Below are 22,290 nucleotides of genomic sequence, written 5' to 3'. Positions count from 1 at the left end.
AGAGCTACCACCTATTGGGTGCCTACTGGGTGCCAGGCACTTTACATTTATTATTTCATTTAACCTCAATCCCATTTCATTTGGTGATATCCAAATGTCCCAGGCAGTAGATGGCAGAGGTTTTAGTTACTACACTCATGTTCCTATATCTTCAGAGGAGACATCCTGGCCATAAGGTGGGGCTAATAATTTCAATGAGTTTACATGTTTTGAGAGAATGAGATGACGCATGTAATGCGCTCCCTATTGCATACGCTCATATAACAGTATTAGCACAAAGTCAGAATCAGAAAGACAAACTGTGATTTTATATACAACACTCATGATCATGTTCATTCACTAAATGTTGACTGAGAATGTGCCATGCTCCAGGCTCCAAAAAAGACAGAAAAAGAAAAATAAATCCAGAGCTGTGTTTATGCCTGTTATACAACTTTCAGCTTGGATTTGGGGCTGCTGGTTTTTTTGTTTCCGCCCTGGCAAGTCCAATTATCCATCCCAGTTCTCCATTGTCACGTGCTATATTCAGATGGCATATCCGGGCAGCAATTTCCCAAAGAGAATCTAGGTAAACATCTCCTCCATCTGCTGAGTATTTAAGTAATCTGGTTTCCATTTGCTCGCTAGTCTCCAATAACTGAATGGGAAAAGCATAACATTTGCCTCTGAGCAAGGGCCAAAGACCTTCTGAAAAGTCCTAAGAGTTAACTGACAAAACATACCAAGTATCCACTGGATATAATCTGTGGAAAAACTATAAAGGAGAAACGAATCAGAGACAGCAGGAGGCACATTTGGATCTCAGGTGACAATAATTGTGACCACTTAATGAGGGCTTCCCTCACACTGTAACAAAACACTACAAACATTCTTACTTTTGAAAACCGAGATATAACTGACATACTCAAATTCACTTTTAACGTGTACGATTCAGTGGTTTTTAGTGTATTCACAAAGTTATGCAAACATCACCACAACCAATTTTACAATATTTTTTATTATCCTAAAAAGAAACCCTGCACCCACTCCCCATTGTCCCCTAACCCCCTCCCCTAAGCCCTAGGCAACCACTCATCTTAGCCTGTTTCTATGGATTTGCCTATTCTAGATATTTCATATAAATAAAATCATATAACACGTGGCCTTTTGTGACTGGCTTCTTTCACTTGTTTTTAAGATGCATTGTTTTAAGAGGAGGAAACTGAGGCATAGGGAGGCGAAACCAGAGGTCACAAACTCACAGGCCTACAGGGTCCAGGCAAGAGATACAAGTGAGAAGGCCAAGAGACATAAGACAGGCTGTGGTGAACTTGCCCACGCAGGAAGCCAGCTGGGGAGCCCATGTCCTGGCTGGGAAGGGGAGTGGGAGGCTCCAATGTCCTCCTGATCTGTCATGTTGGAATGTGGGCCCCACGGAGCCCCAATTGGAGAATTTCTCAATTTTAAATACCCTGTGATCCAGGCCAAAGCAAATGGGTCTTACAGCAGGACACAGTCCCTGGTGCCAGTCTGTGACCCCCGGATTAAATAATTCGCTGAGGGTCCCGCTGCTAATAAAGAGCTGAGCTGGGTGGAATTCGGACCCACATTCCAAAAATTGCCTTAAGCCACTTGGATATAATTAGTGTCTCCCCCCAAAAGTGGTAGGTTCCAAAAAAGCCAGGTCATACTCAATAGTTCAACCTTTATCTAATCACAGAGCTCCAGGGATCACTGCTCCCCACCAGTCCCTTCCCCAGCGGGCAAGGCGAGGACGCATGATTCAGGAGCTCTATTCCCATAAGTCTGCTCTTGGGCTTCAGTGTTCTCAGGGGGTATGGCCCACGTACCTACATTTGCTGGCTTTTAGAACTCCAAGTTCAGAAACACTAGAGACTTGACAGACGAGGACGCATGATTCAGGAGCTCTATTCCCATAAGTCTGCTCTTGGGCTTCAGTGTTCTCAGGGGGTATGGCCCACGTACCTACATTTGCTGGCTTTTAGAACTCCAAGTTCAGAAACACTAGAGACTTGGCACTAAGCCCATCCCTGGTTACCATGAAGGGCACCATCTCTCCCAGCCTGAAGTCAGGGGGCTCTGCCGCCACTCTGTGAGCACAGCACTTCTAGCAAAGTGGCACCCATTTATCTGAGTGTCGGCTGGCATTTCTCCCCCACACTGGACTCTCCTGGACAGCAGAGCCTGGGGTATTACCAACTTTTTTTGTCAGAACTGATTGGACTACATTCTCTGAAATTGAGAGCTCACAAAACCTGAAACAGCGATTCTAAAATCTTGGCTGAAGTGCCTTGTCCTTTAGAAAATTGAGTGGGCATGTGTGGGGCTTAAAGCATCAAGGACTGTGCACAACAGGCTCACGCATTTAGCCATCAGATCCTGGTCATGGAATACAGCCTGGTCTCGAGATTCTAGAGTCTAGGGGCCCTTCAGATGACCAAGCATCCAACTCTTTGCACTTTTAGTGTCTGAGAGGTCTGCCGTCAAGATAAAACACCTTCCCCTTATTAAAAATTTTAATCCCTCATTGGAACACCATATGCAGCACTGGCTCTGTCACCTGAGCAGAATGGGTCCTGGAAAACTGAAAGTGGCAGTTAAAATAACCATGGAGATAGATGTTCAATTGTGAAAATTTATAAATTAAATATATGTCTTCTTTTTGGTAGGGAAAACTACTCATCCTGGTGGGGAAGCCTTTTGAGACAGAAGAACCTAGGTTTCTGATTTAGGTTCTAGCTAAACCTTGTGAAACCTTGGGAAGATTCTTAACCTCAAGAAGCCTGTTTCCTCATCTGTGAAATGGGGTAACACTACCGAGCTTACATGGCAGCCATGTGAAATAAATGAGATGAGGGACATACAACGTCCAAACAAAAAAAGCTTCTCTATCCTCCTACCCACAAAGCAAACAGTGCTTTACACACGATTACTTTTTTTTTTTTTTTTATGATCACTGTTACAGACTGAATTACGTCCCTCTACCCAAATTAATGTGTTGAAATCCTAAACCCCAAGGAGACTGACTGTATAGCAGTCTTCTTATCTGCAGTTTCAGTTTCCCATGGTTAACTGTGGTCCAAAAATATTAAATGGAAAATTCCAGAAGTGAGCAATTTAAAACTTGTAAATTGCATGCCGTTCTGATGAAATCCTGTTTTCCTGCCCGAGACGTGAATCATCCCTTTGTCCAACATATCCACGCTGTGCAAACTTATAATAAGATATTTTGAGAGAGACCACATTCATATAACTTTATACAGTGTATTATATTTGTTCTATTTTGTTAGTTATTGCTAATCTCTTACTGTACCTGAATTATAAATCAAACTTTATCGTAGATATATTTGTATAGGAAAAAGCATAGTATATATAGGAGTTGCTACTATCTGAGGTTCCAGGTGTCCACTGGGGGACTTGGAATGTATCCCCCCGGATAATGGGGGGGCTACTGCACTCTGAGGAACATATCAAACAGGACACTCCTCATTCCAAATGTGGCTGAAGAAGGCTAGAAACTGATGGTAGGATCTTCTAGGCCAGTGCTTCTAGAACTTTAACGTGCACACAAATCACCCAGGGATCTTGTGAAAATGCAGATTCTGATTCACAGATCTGAGGTGAGGCTAGAGAATCTCTAACAAGCTCCTAGGTGAGCCTGATGCGGCTGGTCTGTGGGCTACACTTTTGAGTAGCAAAGTCTTTAGACTGCAATGTTCCTCACTGAAGATGTGTGTGGTCATTCATTTAGACACTGTCAAATGGCACCAGACACTGTGCTAAGTGCTGAGCATAAATACAACAGGTTCTGTGCTCTTAAGGAGTTCTCACACCAGTTAAGGCCCAAGGGGGTTTCTCTGAATTCCTCGAATCAAGGACAATGTGGAATACAAATCAAATCCAATTAAAGTCAAAACCCTTACAGGAGAGCTTGCAGAGTGAGAGCACTTATACAGGTTGTGCTAGAGGCAACAATAATCCTGAGATAAACACCTCTAGTCAAGGGCTCAACAGATGATTGAAGCTGCAATAAAACCAGACATTCCTGAGAAGCAGAGTGGGTGATGTTCAAAACTGGGTGTCAATGCAGCTGCCAAGCCTACGGACAGGGAGCCACATCTATACATCGGCTCTGGCCTCCTATCAATATAGGGAAACTCGTCATTAAGACTTGCTAGCCTAAGTGAGATTCAGGGTATAAACAAGAAGCAGTACGAAACGAGAGTAGTCAGGAAAATGGTGCTTGATGAGAGAAGAAGGTACGTGTTTTTGGACATGCTGAATCTTAGAGCCGAATGGGAGGGTCCTCTTAGCAAAGTGCAACCCTTTAGTTGAGGAGGAAACTAAAACCCAAAGCAGTTAAGGAACTGGTTCTCAACTGAGGCGATTCTGTACCCCCAGGAGACATCTGGCAATGTGTGGAGACATTTTTGGTTGTTAGAACTGATAAAATGCTAAATGTGTCTAGTGGTTAGAGAACAGGGATGCTGTTAGAATTCTTACAACACACAGGACAGCCCCCACAACCAAAATGTCAGTAGTGCTGAGATTATGAAACCCTAAGTTAAGGAATTCGCCCAAAGTCAAAGACTGAGTGTCACACCACGGACTAGTTCAGAGCTGTCCAACAGCATTCTACAGCGATGGAAATAGTTCAAAGTCTGTGCTGTCCATTATGGTGGCCAATAACCACATGTGGCTATTGAACATGTGAAATATGAGGAGTGTGACTGAGGAACTGGATTATAATTTTTTATCTTATCTTTAATAATTTCACTGTAAACAGCTACACATGGCCAGTGGCTACACTACTGGACAGGGCAGAACTATGGCCCACATTTCTTGACTCTTAGACAATTCTTCCAGTTTTATAACCTGCTCCTTTCCACTCTTCTGAAATCAACCCTGACTTTATCACAAAGATCTGACTGGAAAAAAAATACAAATGTAAAGTAATAGCAGAAAAATCTTAACAAAATGTTCCCAGTTAAACAACTTATTTTATACATTGGAAAATAAAACAATGTCAGATCATGGTTACACACACATGTAATAAGAATGCAGAAGCATAAAAAGGTCAAGCTATTCCTACTTCTACTTTCAAGTAAGGGTGACATGACAGATAAACAGCCCTCTGAGCCTTCAGATTTCGAATCTGATTTCTCCACTTGGTCACCTAACGGTCCCTTTCACTTCTCAGAAGCTGAGTAAGAAATGAGGCAGGTCAATTCAGCAAATTAGTGCTTCCCACCTCCCTCCCATCAAAGGCCACTTTCTGATTTGCTGGTTTTGATGGAGACCACACTGAGCATGCACCATGTTCCAGGCACTGTGCTAAGAACTAAGCATACATATACCCTGTCACTTGATTCTTATGGCAGCCCTTTGGGCACCAGAAGGTTAATTAACTTGGCCGAAGTCACACAACCAGTCGAAGCAAAGCTGGGATTCCCAATCTCCTGCTCTTAAACCTGCAGAAGCAACACCGGCTGGAAAGGCGTGAGCTGTTCCCTTGGGGAGCCGGACTCCTGTATAACTCGCCTCCGCTCCCCACGCCCAACCCTGCTTGCCCGCGGCTCTTACTTTTCAATCTCCAGCGCTGCCACCTTCCGCTTTTCGTAGAGCTTGTCATTTAGGGCGCGCACGATGTTGGGCGTGAGCGGCGCGAAGTCCTTCTCGGGGTTCATGGTGGCAGCTCCGGGTGTTCCCCGGAGCCTCGCGACTCCTCAGCCCGGGTCGCGCCGGGGGCCAGGGGAGTTTGCGGCTCCGCGCTGCCTCCGGCTTCGGCTCATGGACCACGCCGCCCCGGGCTTGCCTGCCTCGCTCCGCCGCCGTGTGCCACCCTGGGAAACCGAGCCTGGACCCCGCCCCCGCACACTTGCTCCCAGCCACCCTACAGCTCACGCGACCAGTTCCCGCCCCGCACCTGCCGCACCTGCCGTGCTCAAAGGGTAGCGGCCATATTTGTCGGATCACATGACTTCACAGCAATTTCCGTCTTCCGCCTCGAGGATCCGCCCCTCGTTAGCCACGCCCCACGCAGGCCGCTAGTGGTTTGGCCCCGCCCCCGCAAGGCTCCTCCTCTCTTTCCACCCTCATTGCCTGAATCTAGTGTGAGACCTGCTCCATGTGGGCGTGTATCTCTTGAGCTCAGTTTCCTGTGTGAGGTAGGCTTGGGGCACAGTGAGTTTTTGTAGACGTTCGTAAGAAGGAAGGGGCTTTTGGAGCCTGATTTATTTAGCATAATTTATTCAGTACTAACCGAATCCACTAGTTTATTCACTAGTCACCAGTCAATTTTGCATATACCAATGTTTTTCAAATTGTAGTGACACCGCCATGATTTTTGCCATTTCCTAGACACTTGTACTATTAAAAAAAATTTGTCTCAAATCAACTCAAAATCTTAAATTCCTACTTCATTCTTGCTTATGCCCTAAAATCATGCGTTTTAATAGTTGTATATTTTTCTTAAAAAAAATTAAATTCTCAATTAAAAGCAGTATTGTCTACTACCTAAAATCTCAGGTGCCGACAGTGACTGTCCCTTATTTGGGACTTGGGATGTATTTACCATGCTCTGATACCTGGAAGGGGTAGGTTACAGATAGCAGAAACCCTAAATCTGTTGGGTATAGGTCTCCAGATGGATCCACTATAAAGCAGACCCTCCAGGTGCTCTGAGTCACACTAAATGGTAGAATAGAAATTGAAACCATATGGTAAATTTTTAAAAAGCACTTTATGGATGTAATATGGCTGAAGATTCAGTAAGAGGGAGATGCATCAGAGTTCCTTATTGTGAGCTTCCATAGCGGACAAGGTCTTCAGGGCAAGACCACAGTGGGGCCCAATGGGTATTACATATGAACGTAACATATGATGATGCTTTTCTCTAATGAATGAAAAGTATACCTGTAAAGCTTATAACAATCTTGAAACTGGAGTATACTCTTTAGTTATACTCCGTAGATTAGAATCAATGGGGACACAAAGGAGGGGTTATCATAGGCAGAATGCTAAGATGGCCCCCAAGGGTCTCACCCCTTTGGATACATGCCCTGTATAATCCTTTCCCCTGGAGTGTGGCCAAGACTTGTAAATATGATGGGCTGTCACTCCAACAATTATTGTGTTATGTAGCAGAGAGATTTTTCAGATGTAATTAAGATCCCTAAGCAGTTGACTTCGAGTTGATTAAAATGGAAATTATCCTGGGTGGGTCTGACCTAATCAGATGAGGCCTTAAAAGAAGTTAGAAGAGATTTGAAGTAGGAGAGAGATTCTGCTGGCCTTGAAGAGTAAACAGTAACAATAGTGAACTGTGATGGACCACATGATAAGGACCTTAGAGTGGTCCCCTGTTGTCATTTGCCAGGAAAATGGAGATTTCAGTCATATGGCTGCAAGAAAATGAATTTTGTCAACACACTTGAGGAAGCTTGGAAGCGGGCATTTCCCTAGTTGAGCCTCCAGATTAGGATGAAGCTGGCTGGCATCTTGATTTCAACCTGGGGGACCCTGAGCCAGGAACCCAGTTCAGTCCATTCCTGACCCATGGAAACTGTGGAATAAGAAATTTGTGTTGTTTTAAGCTGCTAGGTTTGTGGTAATTTGTAATGCAGCCATAGAAAACACATACAGAAGCTAACCCCAAACTCTGTAATTCATGGAGGATTATGTCTAGAAAAATCTGTGAAAAATGTGCACTCCTTTACTGGTGGGATTTTCACAGCTTTTAATACCTTTGCCAATACAGTTCAATGAATGAAAGTGGGTTCACTAACAACCTGAAAACTGCTCCAAATATAGATACATCTCCAGAGAAAAATATATTTCTTAATGGTTTCCACCTCTTACCTCGATACCAAGTAGCACCGATAAGGACATTTCCAAATGTTTTGCAAGGTTTATGTCTTTAGGATTTTGATGATGATTGATGTAAAACAAACAAAAAATCAAATCAATGGGAATAATGTGGATCTATTTCTCCAGTGTGTATTCATTTCCACTGGATTCATATCTAATTTAACATCTCATCTGTTTCTTTTGCTGTTTGGTTTGGCTTTTTCTTAAAGGTTAACTGAATTCCCCAAAGGTCGTATGTGATACAGTTTTTAATAACTGAAACAGTAAGTTTTTTTTTTTTTCTTTTTTACCAGAAGGAATTCTTTTCTCCTGAAATCACATTCTGGACTAGGTTGCTAAGAAACCAGTATCTTACTCAGGGCCCAAACCAATACTTTGTTCTACCTTTAGTTCAGAAGTTCCTGGAAAGAAGTGGCTTCATTTCTCTATCTTGGAAAATGTGAACTGATTGAGGTTATTTATGCATAATTGGACTGGCAGTGGTGCTGAAAATAAAGCCCAGAAGCTACTCTTGCCTTCTTCTCTATGTGCTCACGTCTCCTCTGACCCTGGTCAGGCCTGTCATGCTCATACTCTTCTGGACTAGTGGGTAATCGATATGCCTGGTCACACACTGGCCATAATTTCCCAGTTGTAGCTCATCTGTATCTGTGTGATACCTGGTTATTATTACACAATTTATGGATATTGTAGTTAGTAACACTGTAAGAAATGGTACCCAAATCTTGAACTGTGCAAAGTGGTGTCTCCAAAGAGTATAATTTTGCTGGAGTTTCAGGGTAACATGTTGAAGGTATAAGAGGCTTGGGAAATCCTAGACTTGAGATTTCTTGCGATCTGACAGGCCCTAATGACAACACAGTATCATCACTTCTGACCTGAGGTGTGTCTCCCTCAAAGAAGTGGTTAGACTTTGGATGCCACATTCACCAGGGCTTCTGTGTCAAACAATGTCAGGGGCCCCATTCACGTCATATTCTGTGCACAATGCTCCCTAGAGTTGTGGCACCTGGTGGCCCTGATGTTTTCTGTGTGCCCCTCAGTGGGATGTCTCCTGGTCTGCTTTGCTGAGAATGTGTTCTTTCAAAGGTGATTTCCAGTTGCTTCTGTCAGAATGTTAGTTTTCACCAAGCCTCTCCCCACCCTCAGTTGAGCTGCTTGCTATTCCAAATTCGCCAATATGAAATGATTTCGTTATTGTCTTTTTGAGGAAGCATGGAAATGACCCCAGGGGAAGATGTGTACCTATCTCCACTCATCCTGGCAGGGGGTCCATGCTTGGGCAGGGCTTGAGCTGAGCTCTTGGTCCCAGGAAGAAGGGACTGCCTCCTCGATTCATATCTAGAAGGCCTTGGGTTCTGGGTTTTGGTTTCAGAGCTGGAGAGCGCTGAGGTAGGGGGAGTTACCCTGGGCCACCTGAAGGCACCATTTTGCCGGTGGTGACAATGGAAAGTGGCCAATTTCTATAGCAGCCAGTGTCTGGGGTGGTGGCTGGAGCCCTCCAGCTTCAAGGGAACATAGCAAAGTGTTGACCTTTACAGTTAGAGAAATCTCTGAGTCTTCCCATGCTCTGACCGCTGGTGTTTCAGCCAGTTTTCACACAGCTTCCTCCATCTTTTCCTCGGTCTTAATAACCATTTATCAGACTAGATTTAGAACTGTTGAAGACAGCGGTGATGGAGACAACTGTTTCCCAACCCCCAGCGATATGCCTCTGGTGGGTGGGTGGGAAGAGGGACATTTCGGGGAGGGCCAGTTGTATCAACTAGGCCACAAGCGGAGTTGGCGAGACTCCTCTCTTGGGCTCTAATGAAGAGCATTAGGGCTGTGGATTCAACAAAGCTCAAGTTCTGCTAGTGGTCTTCAAAGCAGCCCTCACGGCAGCCTTGTGCACAGTGTCTCCTGGAGATGCTGCTACAGCGGATTTTGATTCAGTAGGTCTGGGGCGGGTTGAGAGATCCTGCATTCCTAACAAGTTCCCCGGTGGTGCCGATGTGGGGAGGCTGAGGCTTCAGAGCTGTGCTGACTGCGGTGGAATTCTCAGGCCAGCATCAATAGCATCAGCAGGAGCTTGGTAGATATGCAAATTCTCAAGCCCACCCAAACCTACTAAATCCGGCCCTCTGAGGGTGGGGGCAGCAGTCTGTGATTTAAAAGCCCCCTCGGTGATTCTGATGGATGCTAAATTTGAGAACCACTGGTTTATTCAGATAGCATATTTGCGTCAGTACAAGCTCGTTGATCTCCATGTCTGCTTAGATTGTTGCTTAGTGCTTTCTTTGCTCCTTTAACCACTGGGGAAAATCTCATCTAAATTCTTTGTCTTTATGACATTTAGCAGCATCTTTAGTGGTTACAAAAATGAACTATTAAGTCAGCGAATACTTTAGAAAAAGCTTCATTTGGTTCTAGCTGTGTGTAGAGTGTACTGGGCTGTATGAGAGTATCCTTAAACTCTTGTTAAATCCTGGGTTTCTGGGCCACACTACTGGAATTTCTGACTTGATATGTTTGGGGTAGCCTGAGAATTTGCATTTTTAATAAATTCCCAGGTGATGCTGATGCTGCTGGTCCAGGGGCCATTTCCGAGAACCACTTCTTTGGAGCATTCATTCCCAAAAGGCCATCTTCTTTCATGGCTCCTCCCTCTCTTGCAGAGAGGCAGTAGGGAATGAGCAGGGGGGAGGAGGTGGAGGCAGGGGAACCCTCATGCATGGGCACATGCATGCACGTGTGTGTATGCACGCATGCTACACAATAGGTCACGAGTGTGATACCTGTGTCATCTTATTAAAAATGAGATTATTACATAGCACTTGAGCTTTGAGGATATGTTAAGAAAACTAAATTCAGAGACTTGCCCTTGCAAAGTATAGCTCTGTTTCTTATAGTTACCATGTTTACTATGGAATATATATATTTCATACATATACTTGGAATACATATAATATGGAAATAAGTGCCCTTATAATTGAATGAGGAGGACAAAACGGTACCTTAAGAATTCTGATTATTTTCTCTGCTCTTTGCCAGGCTAGAGCAATACACAGTTATTAAGGCTGAGGAGATGGCTCTTCCTGAATGCAGCTGACCCTGGCTCCCACTACGGGGTGATGCCCTTCAGATAATAAACCCACTTAATTCCTGTTTCTCTGCCTTCGCCGGGCGGGCACGCCACAATCAGCTTGCTGGTGATGGGAATTTTGCTGCCCGATGGATTTCCATCAAAAGAGACTGTGATGTTGTTGATCTTCTTGGGCCGCATGGACTCGACGGCACGGACGGAGAAGGCTGGGTTCTCCACGATGAAGGAGAACGAGACCGTTTGGTAGAAAACATTCTTGAAGGGGATGACTATGCTGTACCCGGCTCGGATCAGGAAGGGACCTTGCGGCTTGGGGGGTAGGGCCATTCCGAAGAGGGGGATGGTATACTCCCCACCAGTAAGTGATGACAGGGTCAGGATGCCCTTGGTCTCACCCAGGTGGCTGGGCTCGAAATAGACTTCCACGCTGACTTCGGTACCCCCCTGAGCTCCTGGCGCTGCGCCAATGACCTTTTCCGTGTGGAAGTCTGGACAGTCGGTCTGAAAGAGGAACATAGGCACTTGGCTGACACAGGATCCTGAAGGGTAAACCAGCAGCTTGGGTCCATCCCAGTCCCTCTGCTCTTGGCCAGGCAGGTTATAAAAAAGCCGTGCCCTTATAACTCCCTTGAAGAGTGGGTACTACTAATTATAATCCCTATTTTACTACAAAGAAACTGATGCCAAGAGACGATAAATAACTTGTGCGAAGACACACGGCTGGGTTATGTTGGCGTGGCAGTCACTGGTGTAGCTCCCCCACATCTGGCTCTTCTTTGCTTCCATACACATGGCAGACCAAACACTCTGGATCCTCATGGGTGGGGGAGACTAGTTCTGGACCATTAGTTGCAAGCAGAAGTGAAAGGTGTCACTTCCACACTAGAGCATTCAGTTGCCAGTGCAAGCCCCTATGGGGTCTTTTCACTGCTCTGGTAAAAAGGCCATAAACATTTGAGGCAGTGGTTACCCTTCGGCCTGGGTCCTTGAAAGTCTGTGATGAGCAGAGTCCCTGATAACCCTCTCCAGATAAACAGCAAAAATAAGAGACTAACCTTGTGGTTTTAAGCCACCAAGATAGCAGGGCTCTTTGTTACTACAGCATAACCTCGCTTCTCCTGACAGGACTGTAGCCAAGGGCGCCCTGATGTTAACTGGTGCATGCTCACCCAGTGTGAAGACTACACTTCCTCGCTCCCCTTGCTGCTAGGTGTGGTCCTCTGCAGTTTGTTCAGTGGATGGTAGTGGAAGTGATCTATGCACCTGCCCCTCTGCCCCCTTTTCCCTTGTAGCTGTCTAGAATGTGGAAGTCACGGTGAGCTGTCTTGGTCTACATGGCCCAAAGCAACTCTCCGAGGGAAGAGCATCAGGACGGGGGAGTCTGGGGACCTGATGTTGTGTAGCTACCATTCTAGCCCAAACTGCTTATGCCCACGCTGTTATTCCAGAGAGGAATAGCCTTCTATTTTGTTGTCATTTTGGGTTTGTTTCAGTAGTTAAACCTATATTCCAACTATAATGGGTAACATATATGGGAAATTTATTATGGACCAGGCTCTATGAAAACAGTTTTATGTACATTTTAAAATCCTCACAGCAATCCTGTGAGGTCAGAGTATTATCGCCATCTATAGATAAACTTAGCTTTCGGAAATTATTTGTACAAGGTGAAATGGGGAAGCCAGGATTCAGATCCAGGTTTGCTGGCTTCCACAGCCTATACTCATGACCACTAGGCTCTACTGTCTCCCTGTATTGACCACTGAGCAGGCAGTGGGAAGCAAAACTCCCCCCACTGCCACCCAGCTTGTTAAGAGAGAAAGTCTTTAAGGAGGAACCCAGGCCTTGTACTATTTATTTCTAGTTGGGAGTTCCCAGGCTAGATGAAACACCTGAGTCTCTGAGTTTCACATTTATGCACCCCCTGTGTCCTCCTCTCATTATTCTGAGGTCAGACTCCTGGCAAGGGAAGGGCAGAAGGTGGGCCAGGGGCTGCTCACCCTGCAGAAGTATTCTGTCTTCTGCCGGGTATAATTGATGATCTTGGCAAAGATGCTCTGGCCGCTGCCAAGAACAGCCTGGAGGTGGACAGGCTTTTCAGGCAGTGCTGGCAAGGCCTTCAAATTGAGCTCATACTGGTAGTAACCCAAATCATTGTTGTGCAGAACTAGTCTCCCAAAGGTTTCTCCAGCTCTCAGGGGCTGGAATTCAAATGAGAATGTGCCCTGCAAGAGAAGATAAAGGCTCCTGTAATACTGAAAGTCCCACCCATCCCACGCCATCCAGTGACCTCAGAGCAGGTTGGTGGCAGAACTGGCGCTTCACAAGCAAATGCTCACTCTGATCTTGATCCAGGGGAACCTCTGTCCAAACCAACCCACTTTGCCTCCCCTGTACCCTCTTTAACTTTCCCTATTCCAGGTATTTCCAGATCTGGGATCTCTTTGAATCTACAAACAGGTACTAGAGCCTCTCTTGAGAAGCACACTACAGACCCCACCAGGGCTGGCTGGACCTCAGGAGTATGGAATGTGGATCCACAGGCCCCTTAGGCAGAGCCTCCATAACAGCTGTCAGGGGGCCCCTGGAAGCCAAGATCATACCTCCGAGTTAGCAGGCACCACAAACTGGGAGGGCAGGCTGATGTCAGGCACCCTGCATTCCGTGGCAAAGGTCACTGGGTAGGGCAGGGGGTTCTCCACTTTGATGGAGGCCGATGTACTCTGCCGGACGGGGCTCACCATCTCGATGGTTTTGATGACGCCTGAAGGGATAACTCTGAAACTCACTGTGTAGTACAGGAACTCGTTGGTCACCTCGTTTCGGAAGATCACCTGAGTTCACAGGGAGAGCGGGAGGAAGCAGGGCAGAGTGGAGGTGTTAGCCGGGGGTCCTCTCAGTGAGCAATGCCCGGGTACAAGAAGTATGGGGACCAAGCCGGCAGAGGCCCTCCCAGCCGACGTGAACCCTTGTCAGCCAGCCTTTCTCTTCGGGTATCCTGCCCCGGCGCCTCCCAGGTGGGAGTCCATCACACAGCCTGAGCTCGCTCTGGAAGAGGCCAGAGCAGCACTGTCTGGTGCTTCAGGTGAAGGTGTCCTGAGCGGGGACAGCTGAGTGACCCCGGAGAATAAACAAGGCCTCAAGAGGTTCATGTTGTAGTGGGTTTCACTTCTATTCTGGAATAGTTGATAACAGGAATGATATCGGCTAACACTTAATGAATGATTACTGTGTGCCAGACATTAGAAGTACTTCCTTGTTTAATTTACACAATTTGTAAGTGACATTATTATTCCTCCACTTTTGTTTTTTGAAGATGAGGAAAATGAGGCTTAGCAACATTAAGTACCTTGCCTAGGGTCACATGCAGAGAAGTGTCAGAACCAGGATTTGAACCCAGGTTGGACTGACTCCAGAGCTCACACTTGTAACTGCAGCATGTTGTCCCCTCATCCCTGCCACTGACTTGTTATTGACAAGCTGCTCACCTCTTTAGGTTCTCTTCCCAGATGCTTGATTAACGTTGAACATCTTCTCAGGTGCTTGCTGGTCATTCACATACCAACTTCCATGAAGCTGAGTCTCTTCAAGTCTTTTGCCCTCTCACTACTTTGGATAGTTTATCTTATTATTATTAGGTGTAATAGTTCTTTACTTTCGACTTCTTCCTGTCTTTAGATTTAGAGTGCTTCTGAACCCTCTGTCTTTTCATTGGAGTGGTTAGTCTTTACATTTAAAATAATTATTTATGTGTTTGGGTTGAAGTCTGCCCTCATGCTATTTCTTTTCCATTTGCCTCATTTTTTCATTCCTCCGTTGCTACTTTCCTGCCTTCTCTTGGATCAACATCTAATCTTTTCTAATATGTTTTATTTCCTCTCTTGCTTCTTAGCCATATTTTTATTTATATTTTTAAATAAATGGTTGCTGTAGAGCAACATGAAATTTTGTCAAAATATTTAAAGTCAATATTTTATCACTTCCCACTTTACAACTGACCCTTTATGCTTCCTACCTCACACTTCCCACCTCACAAATGTAATAAATGTATATTATTGACCTCTCCATCTATCTTCTGTGTTTTTGTTGTCCTATCTTTTACTTCTACATATATAAGAAGATCCACTTTACAATGTTATTTGTTATAAACTGTTATTTGTCTTTTAAAGAAAGTTATAAGAATAAAAACATGTATTTTAATATTTACCTACTTATTTACCATTTTTAAGTGATCTTTTTTCCTTTGAGCAGACCCAGGTGTCCATCTGGTATCATTTCCCTTCAGACTGAAAAATACCTATTAGCATCTAATAATGCAAATGCACTCAGTAATGCGTGTCTGCTGGCAATGAATTTGTATCTGAAAATGTCTACTTCACCTTCAGTTTTAAAGGATATTTTCAGTGAATAAAGAATTCTAGGTTGATACCTTTTTTTTTTTTTATTTTTTTTTAGCACTTTGCAGATGGCTTCTATTATATCTGAAAAGTCAGTGGCCATTTTTATTGCTGTGCCCCCTGTAATAGATTTTAAATATCTGGTTGTTTTAACCTTTATCTTTGGTTTGCAGCAGTTTTACTATGACATGCACAGGCATGGTTTTCTTTGTATTTCTCCTGCTTGAGGTTTGCCAAGTTTCTTGAATCTGTAAATCATTTTTTTAGAAGAATCAAATCAGGGAAATTTCAGCAATTATTCTTTCAAACAATATTCTGCCCCATTCTGTCTTCTCTTTTGAGATTCATATTACTCATATATTAGACTATTTTATATATATTTTTTACAGGTTCCTGAGGCTCTGGTTGTTTTTCTTCAACCTTCTTTTTCTCTTCTTCAGATTGGAAATTTTACATTGATTTGTTTCAAGTTCAATGACTCTTCTTCTCACGTCTCTAATCTGCTGTACTTTTCAGTTCTAGAATCTCCATTTGGCTTTTTTATAGTTTTTATTTCTCTGCTGAGATTCTTTATCTGTCCACTCATTAAGACCATATTCTATTTAATTATTTGAAATATATATTTTAGTCCTTGAACATGTTTATAATAGCTTCTTTGAAGTCTTTATCTGCTAACTCTGACATCTGGCCCATCTTAGAGAAAGTTTCCACTGACTGCTTTTTTCTTGGCGATAGGTCACGTTTTCTTGCTTCTTCACGAGTCTAGTAATTTTTGTTTGTGTACTGACCACTGTTGATGATCATGGTAGAGATCTGGATTCTGTTATTTTCTTTGTAAGACTGTTTTTATTCTAGGAGGCAGTTCAGTTACTGACTTATCACCTTACACTTGTGCAGGTTTGATTTTATGCTTTGTTAGAGCAGGTCTGTGGAAAACTCAAGGTGTTCTTCAAGCCCTTCCAACTTGGTGAAATTCAATCTCCAAATTTTGTCCTCCCTGCAGATCTCATAGGTGCTTAATTCTAGGCTTTTTTTTAGGCTGATTCACAGAAGGTCTTATCCTAAGGGCATGGTCCTTTCTTCTCGCCTTTCTGGTATTTCAGCTGTGTTCCTCAGATGTTAATGAGGTATTAATGTTACCTCTCCACTTTGGCTGGGCTGATGAATGTAGTATACCTTTGTCCCTTTATCAGCCTCATACTTGCTGCTCTCTGTGGTAAATCTCATGTAGTCTCTTCTTGTGCAGTCTACCTTCAGCCAAGGACTTTGAGGGGAACTCTCATATAAACTTTTGTTTTCCCACCCCCTCCACATCCTGCTCCCTTCTCTCTGGTACCCTGCCCTGTAGAGACCAGCTATTTCAGCTGTACCAAACTGGGATTTCTATCTCCTCAGTTCACTGGGGCTGCTGTGCTTTGCTTATACTCTAGCTCACGGCACCGGAGTGAGGAAATTTCCCTAGGCAGAGAGCCAGGACAATCATGGGGGCTCATTGCATAAGTGTCCTTTTCTCTGATGAATTACAGTATTGTGCTGCCTGCTATCCAATGACTGAGAAGACTTGCTTCAGATATTTTGTCCGGTTTTATAGTTTTTTTATGTTGGGAGGACTAGTTACTCCATCATAACCAAAAGTATTTTTGATTGAAAATTTGTTTTTGTTGTTATTGTTAATTTTAATACATTTACTATAAAGAGATTCTGTGATCTGGGATCATTGTCATTTTTACTCGAAAGTCTTTATACTTACATTTTAATACATATATTTATTTATATCTTTCTGTTTACATATAGTTTATGAATGTCTCTATTCTCTCCCTACCCTTTTCTATGAATGAGAAGATTTCTCTTATTTCTCCATTTGTTTCCAACTGAATGAAAAAATTTTCATTGCCTTATTTTATTCCTCCCCTTGCTATTTCCTATATTGAAGTTATATGAAATCCAAGAAGCTTCCTCTATTGCTTTTTGTATTCACTGTTGCCATGAGAAATCAGATGTTATTATGATTATTGTTTCTTTTTATTTTCTCTAGAATAATTTAGGACTTTCTCTTTTATCCCAGCTTTCTGAAATTTTGCTCGCATGTATTTAGGTGTGAATCTTTCATTCAACCTGTTTGGCAACTTGGTGGGTCCCTTCAATTTAGAAAACTCAGTCTTTCTCCAGTAGCTCTGGAAATTTTTATCCGATTATTTTGTGGAGTATATTCTTCCTTCTATTATCTTGTTTTTCTGTTTTAGAAGCTCCGATGGATATTAGAACTTCTTGACTTATAGTTTATATCTCATATTTCCTTTCATTCTTTTTTTTAAAAACAGCTTTATTGAGATATTATTTACATTCCATACAATTCACCCACTTAAAGTATGCAATTTATTAGCTTTTAGTATATTACAAAGCACTTATCTCATTTTGTCATTACACATTCATAGTCCAATTATTTGATTTAGAACATTTCATCTCTCCCAAAAGAAACCCTGTACCCAGTAACGATTATTCTCCATTTCCTCCTAACCCATCATCCCCTCTAGCCCTAGGCACCACTAATCTACTTTCTGTTTCTGTAGACTTGCCTATTCTGGATACTTCATATAAATGAAATCATATAATAGGTGGCCATTTGTGACTGGCTTTGTTCACTTAGCATATATGTTTTCAAGATTCATCCATGTGTTCCACGTATCAGCACTTCATTTCTTTTTATCGCCAAATAATCTTCCTTTTTATTTACCCACTCATCAATTGGGTTATTTCCATTTTTGGCTTTTATAAATAATGCTGCTATGAACATTTATGTACAGGTTTTTGCATGGACATATATTTCCATTTATCTTTGATAGATACCTAGGAGGGCAGTTGCTGAATCATATGATAATTCTATGTTTCAGCATTGGAAGAACTGCCTGACTGTCTTCCAAAGCAGCTGCACCATTTTCACTCCTCTCAGCAATGGATCCAACGTCTCCCCACCTTGCCAGCACTTGTTATCATTTCCTTTCATTCTTGCCATTTGTTTGTGCTCAGGTGCTAAAGTCTGGTGATATTACGCAGCTCTAACTTCTGATTTACGCGTAATCGCTTTCTCAGAGTCCCTTACATTATTCAGCCTTCCTCTGTCATTTTCTATTCCAAAGATTCTATTTTCATTTCCAGGGTCTCTAATTGATTCTCTTCCACAACAGCCTGTTCTTATTTCATGGGTATGATTATCTTTCTTTATTCTCTTGAGGATATTTATAATATTCACTAAAAGTCTTCTTCTGTTTGCTTTAATAACTTTTTTTTTAATCTCAGGAATTTTATTTGTTCAGCTGGCATTTCTATTATTTTTTTTCGCTTCAGGTGTTTTGTGACTCCTTGATTTGAAGGTTCTCTGTTAGTCTGTTTGTGGATGTGATCTAAGTGGAGCCGACAAGCTCAGTGATTGTAGGAGAGGAGATGACATGCTGCTGGGTGGGTTTTGCCAGTATCTATTCTGGAGGGGGAAATATGTTCCTAGGCTCTTTTTTTTTCCCACTTTAAAACCTTTCCCTAGGTAATTCCATTCTCTTATTGTAGTTTTAAATACCATTGGTAAGTGGGTAATTCCCAGATATAGTCTTCAGCCCTGACCTCTGCTGTGAGCTACTGATCCATGTATGCTCCTTTTCTTCAAAGCACTTATCTCATTTTGTAATTATACATGCACAGTTCAATTATTTCATTAATATCCATCTCCCTTCACTGGACTGTTTGTTCCATGAGAACAGGGACTGTGCCTATTTTTGATTGTTGCTGTGTTACCAGTCCATAGTATATGGCATATATGTTCAAGAGATACTTATTGAACTCATTAGAACAAACAGCTCATGTGTGAAAGGCCCTTTGGTGTCTTGGAGTCGATGGCTCTGAGTTGAATCCTGGCTCTGACATTACTATGTGTGCTGAGTGCTTAGCACAATGCTGGATACTCTCTAAGCACTCAGAAAATGGGATATTTTGTTATTATTGTGGTCTCATATTTGCTGGTCCAGTGTTTCCTACGGTGCAGGGATTTTCATGATTCTTCTGCCGTGGAGGCTTGGCATGGGCCTACATGATGGCAGGTTGGCCTTGCAATCTAGTCTCGTCTTAAAGAGGCTGGGAATCCTGAATGCCTTTGCCAGGTCAGCCCAACAGGATAAGGACAGGCTGGCTGTGGAGAACAGCTGCACTCCCTAACACCAGGACCGACCTCAGGGTCAAATCTCCAGGGTCCCAGGGTCATGCCTTTGATACATGGATACCTTTGCACTGTACAGTCCTTCCTTGTGGGAAAAGAAGTTCAGCTTGTAGTCTTTCTTGGAGCCAGACAACACGTCAATATAATCAAGGCCCTTTAAGGTGACACTAAGGTCTGGCCTCTCTGGTTTTAGCATTTCCACAATGGCTCGGAATCTGGGGAACAGGAGAACAGGAAGAGACAATAGAGAATAGAGAATGGAGAAAATGAGACATCTGCCCAAAGGATAAGAAGGAAAGGTGCTATCTCTACTCTTGATTTTATGAAAAACACATAGGTCCAGGATTCTAGTCTTCACTCTGTCACCAACAAGAAGAGTAACTACCATTTACTGACCACTTGTTATGGGCCAGGTACCCAATCAGTGCTCTGTATGTGTTATAGGCATTTAATCCCCGTAATATCTGTAGGAGGTACGTATCATTACTACCTCCATTTTACTCATGAGGAATGAGGCCAAGGGAAGGGAGGTAATATGCTCCTGTAACATGGCTAGTTATCAGCAGAACTAGGATTCAGACTTAGGTCTGGGCCTTTTTTCACAGTGCTAAGCAGGTGGTCTTCTTGTAGCCTTTGGCTCCTTCACTGTAAAAGAAGAGGACTAGGCTGGTTGGCCTCAAGCTCCTCTAGTCCTTTGCATTCTACTCTACTCCCACTGCAAGTACAAGATCCAACAGATATCCATCTCTGGCCAGTGGTTTAGATGATAAGACAGAGCACTCAATAATAACCCCCATGATTACTGTTTTGATAATCGTTAATAACAGATCATTTATTGAGGACTTATTTTGTGCCAGGCACTGTTCCAGGAGATTTATAAGTAATGAGCCATTCATAGATCACACTGAACAGGAGAATCTGGGGGTTAGAGTTCAGGAAATGCCTGGCTACATCAGAGAATTTTGACTCTTTTAGCTAATGTCCTTTAGGGGCCTTGACCAGGGGAAGGGCCAGGCTAGACAGGGAAAGTCCTCTCTCTGTTTTTCCCACCCCAAACCCTTGCCCCACTCCCTCACCTCTGGGGCTTGTTTAGCCAGTTGGTGATTGGCAGGAGCTCAGTGTAGGGTGTCTTACATGGCACTTCACGGTAGATATTGGCCACGGCTTTTGGGAGCTCAGAAGTCCCATGCAGTGCATACAGCCAGCCAGTCCCATCTGGGAGCGGGAAGAAGAGGGTGCCCTAAGGAGAGGAAGAAACGCCATCAGAATGACACAGAGGGTCCTTTATTAGTACCTCTCAGGCATGGTAGTGACACAGGATTAATGGAGGCTCTTCAAATGAGCATAACACTTTGTGGAAAGCAGCTTGGTAATATGTTTCAAAGTCATAAAAATGTTCATATGTATTTGAACCAGGAATCAAACCCAAGGGAACTTACTGAAGAAAAATCCATCCAGAGGAAAAAGTTACAGACATACGTACACATATATATTAGAACCATTTATAAGAATATTTGGAGATAACTTAAACATATAACAACTGGGGAATGTTAAATAAATTATGGAACTCTCATTCAATGAAATATTAGGCAATAATTATAAATAATTATCATGAAGACTACCTAGTTAAATAGAAAATGTCTCATGATATAATATAAAGTGAAAATAAACAATCAAAAATTGGGCATGCTATGATGGCAGCCAAGGCTGTATCTGAATAAGGATTGGTAATGAAGATTACTGGGGAATGTTAAATAAATTATGGAACTCTCATTCAATGAAATATTAGGCAATAATTATAAATAATTATCATGAAGACTACCTAGTTAAATAGAAAATGTCTCATGATGTAATATAAAGTGAAAATAAACAATGAAAAATTGGGCATGCTATGATGGTAGCTAAGGCTGTATCTGAATAAGGATTGGTAATGAAGATACGAGAACATAGAGTGAAAGACTGTGGCTTCTTTTTTGATTTTTATTGCAGTCACTCTGATGTTATTTGTGCAATTAAGCTAAATATTAATTGCTTAATGCTTAGTCCAGGACTCTGTTTCAGAACTTAGCCTCTGGTTCCAAGAGAATCCCCTATACATGAAAACATATGTACCAGAAGAGAAGCTTTGGACTTGATAATCTACATGATTCCCCATTGTTCCAACATGATTTGTGGGGTCCCCTCTTGTTCTAACATTCTCTGAACTACCAAACTCTGTTTCCTAACCTCTCTCACACAACTCCTCCCTCCAGTCTTGCCAGGAAACTGATGGGGGGAGGGGAAGGTGGAGGCAGAAGCGAGAGGCTCAGCCTACCTGATGCTTGCGGTTCTCCAAGTTCATGGTGCGGGGCCTGTAGGTAATCTCATAGGGCTTGTTTTGCTGATGGGGCTCCAGAGTGATGAACTCGGGCCCCTCCCAGTGCTCACCCTCAAAAATGGGGTGCAGATGCCAGGTCTGGTTGGTGCGGTTTGAAAGCAGGATGGTCTGCGTGTGTTTGGAGCGCACCTGGCAGGTGAAATTTACCACCTGGAAGAACAGGAAATGGAATTTACAAATCTGTAGTTCAAGGCAAGATTCAGGCTGGAGAAACATATTTGGGACTTGTCAGTGTAGCAATGCTTTTTTAAGGCTGAGAAACTGGATGAGATTTTCAAGAAGTAAATGTATTTAGAAAAGAGAAGGAATTTAAGGATTAATTCCTGACTGGCATACTCCAGTGTTAAGAAGAATCGGA

General features: G+C 43.1%; 2 protein-coding genes across 8 annotated transcripts in view; both read right to left on the bottom strand.

The window, feature by feature from the left end:
• The window catches only part of VAC14 (Vac14, PIKFYVE complex component), a 97,996-nt gene extending 92,017 nt beyond the window's left edge, over positions 1-5,979 (bottom strand). The window contains exon 1 of the mRNA XM_006909837.3: positions 5,584-5,979. Coding sequence (XP_006909899.1) covers positions 5,584-5,687 — 104 coding nt within the window. The 5' untranslated portion in view covers positions 5,688-5,979. The remainder of the gene's footprint in view (positions 1-5,583) is intronic.
• Positions 5,980-10,748: 4,769 nt separating this feature from the next.
• HYDIN (HYDIN, axonemal central pair apparatus protein) overlaps positions 10,749-22,290 on the bottom strand; it is a 337,481-nt gene continuing 325,939 nt past the window's right edge. For 6 of the 7 annotated variants that reach the window (XM_025045274.1, XM_025045276.1, XM_025045279.1 and 3 more), the window contains 6 exons: positions 21,870-22,082; positions 20,632-20,795; positions 19,620-19,770; positions 13,558-13,788; positions 12,955-13,179; positions 10,749-11,455 (listed from right to left, as the gene is read on the bottom strand). In XM_025045274.1, coding sequence (XP_024901042.1) covers positions 10,973-11,455; positions 12,955-13,179; positions 13,558-13,788; positions 19,620-19,770; positions 20,632-20,795; positions 21,870-22,082 — 1,467 coding nt within the window. In that variant the 3' untranslated portion in view covers positions 10,749-10,972. The remainder of the gene's footprint in view (positions 11,456-12,954; positions 13,180-13,557; positions 13,789-19,619; positions 19,771-20,631; positions 20,796-21,869; positions 22,083-22,290) is intronic. The other variant, XM_025045278.1, reaches the window with a different exon arrangement.

The sequence above is a fragment of the Pteropus alecto genome, unplaced genomic scaffold (genome assembly GCF_000325575.1).
Source record: "Pteropus alecto unplaced genomic scaffold, ASM32557v1 scaffold42, whole genome shotgun sequence".
In the NCBI taxonomy this organism is placed as follows: domain Eukaryota; kingdom Metazoa; phylum Chordata; class Mammalia; order Chiroptera; family Pteropodidae; genus Pteropus; species Pteropus alecto.
The sequence above is the reverse complement of the archived record's forward strand: the minus strand, read 5'-3'. Positions and strand labels throughout refer to the sequence as shown.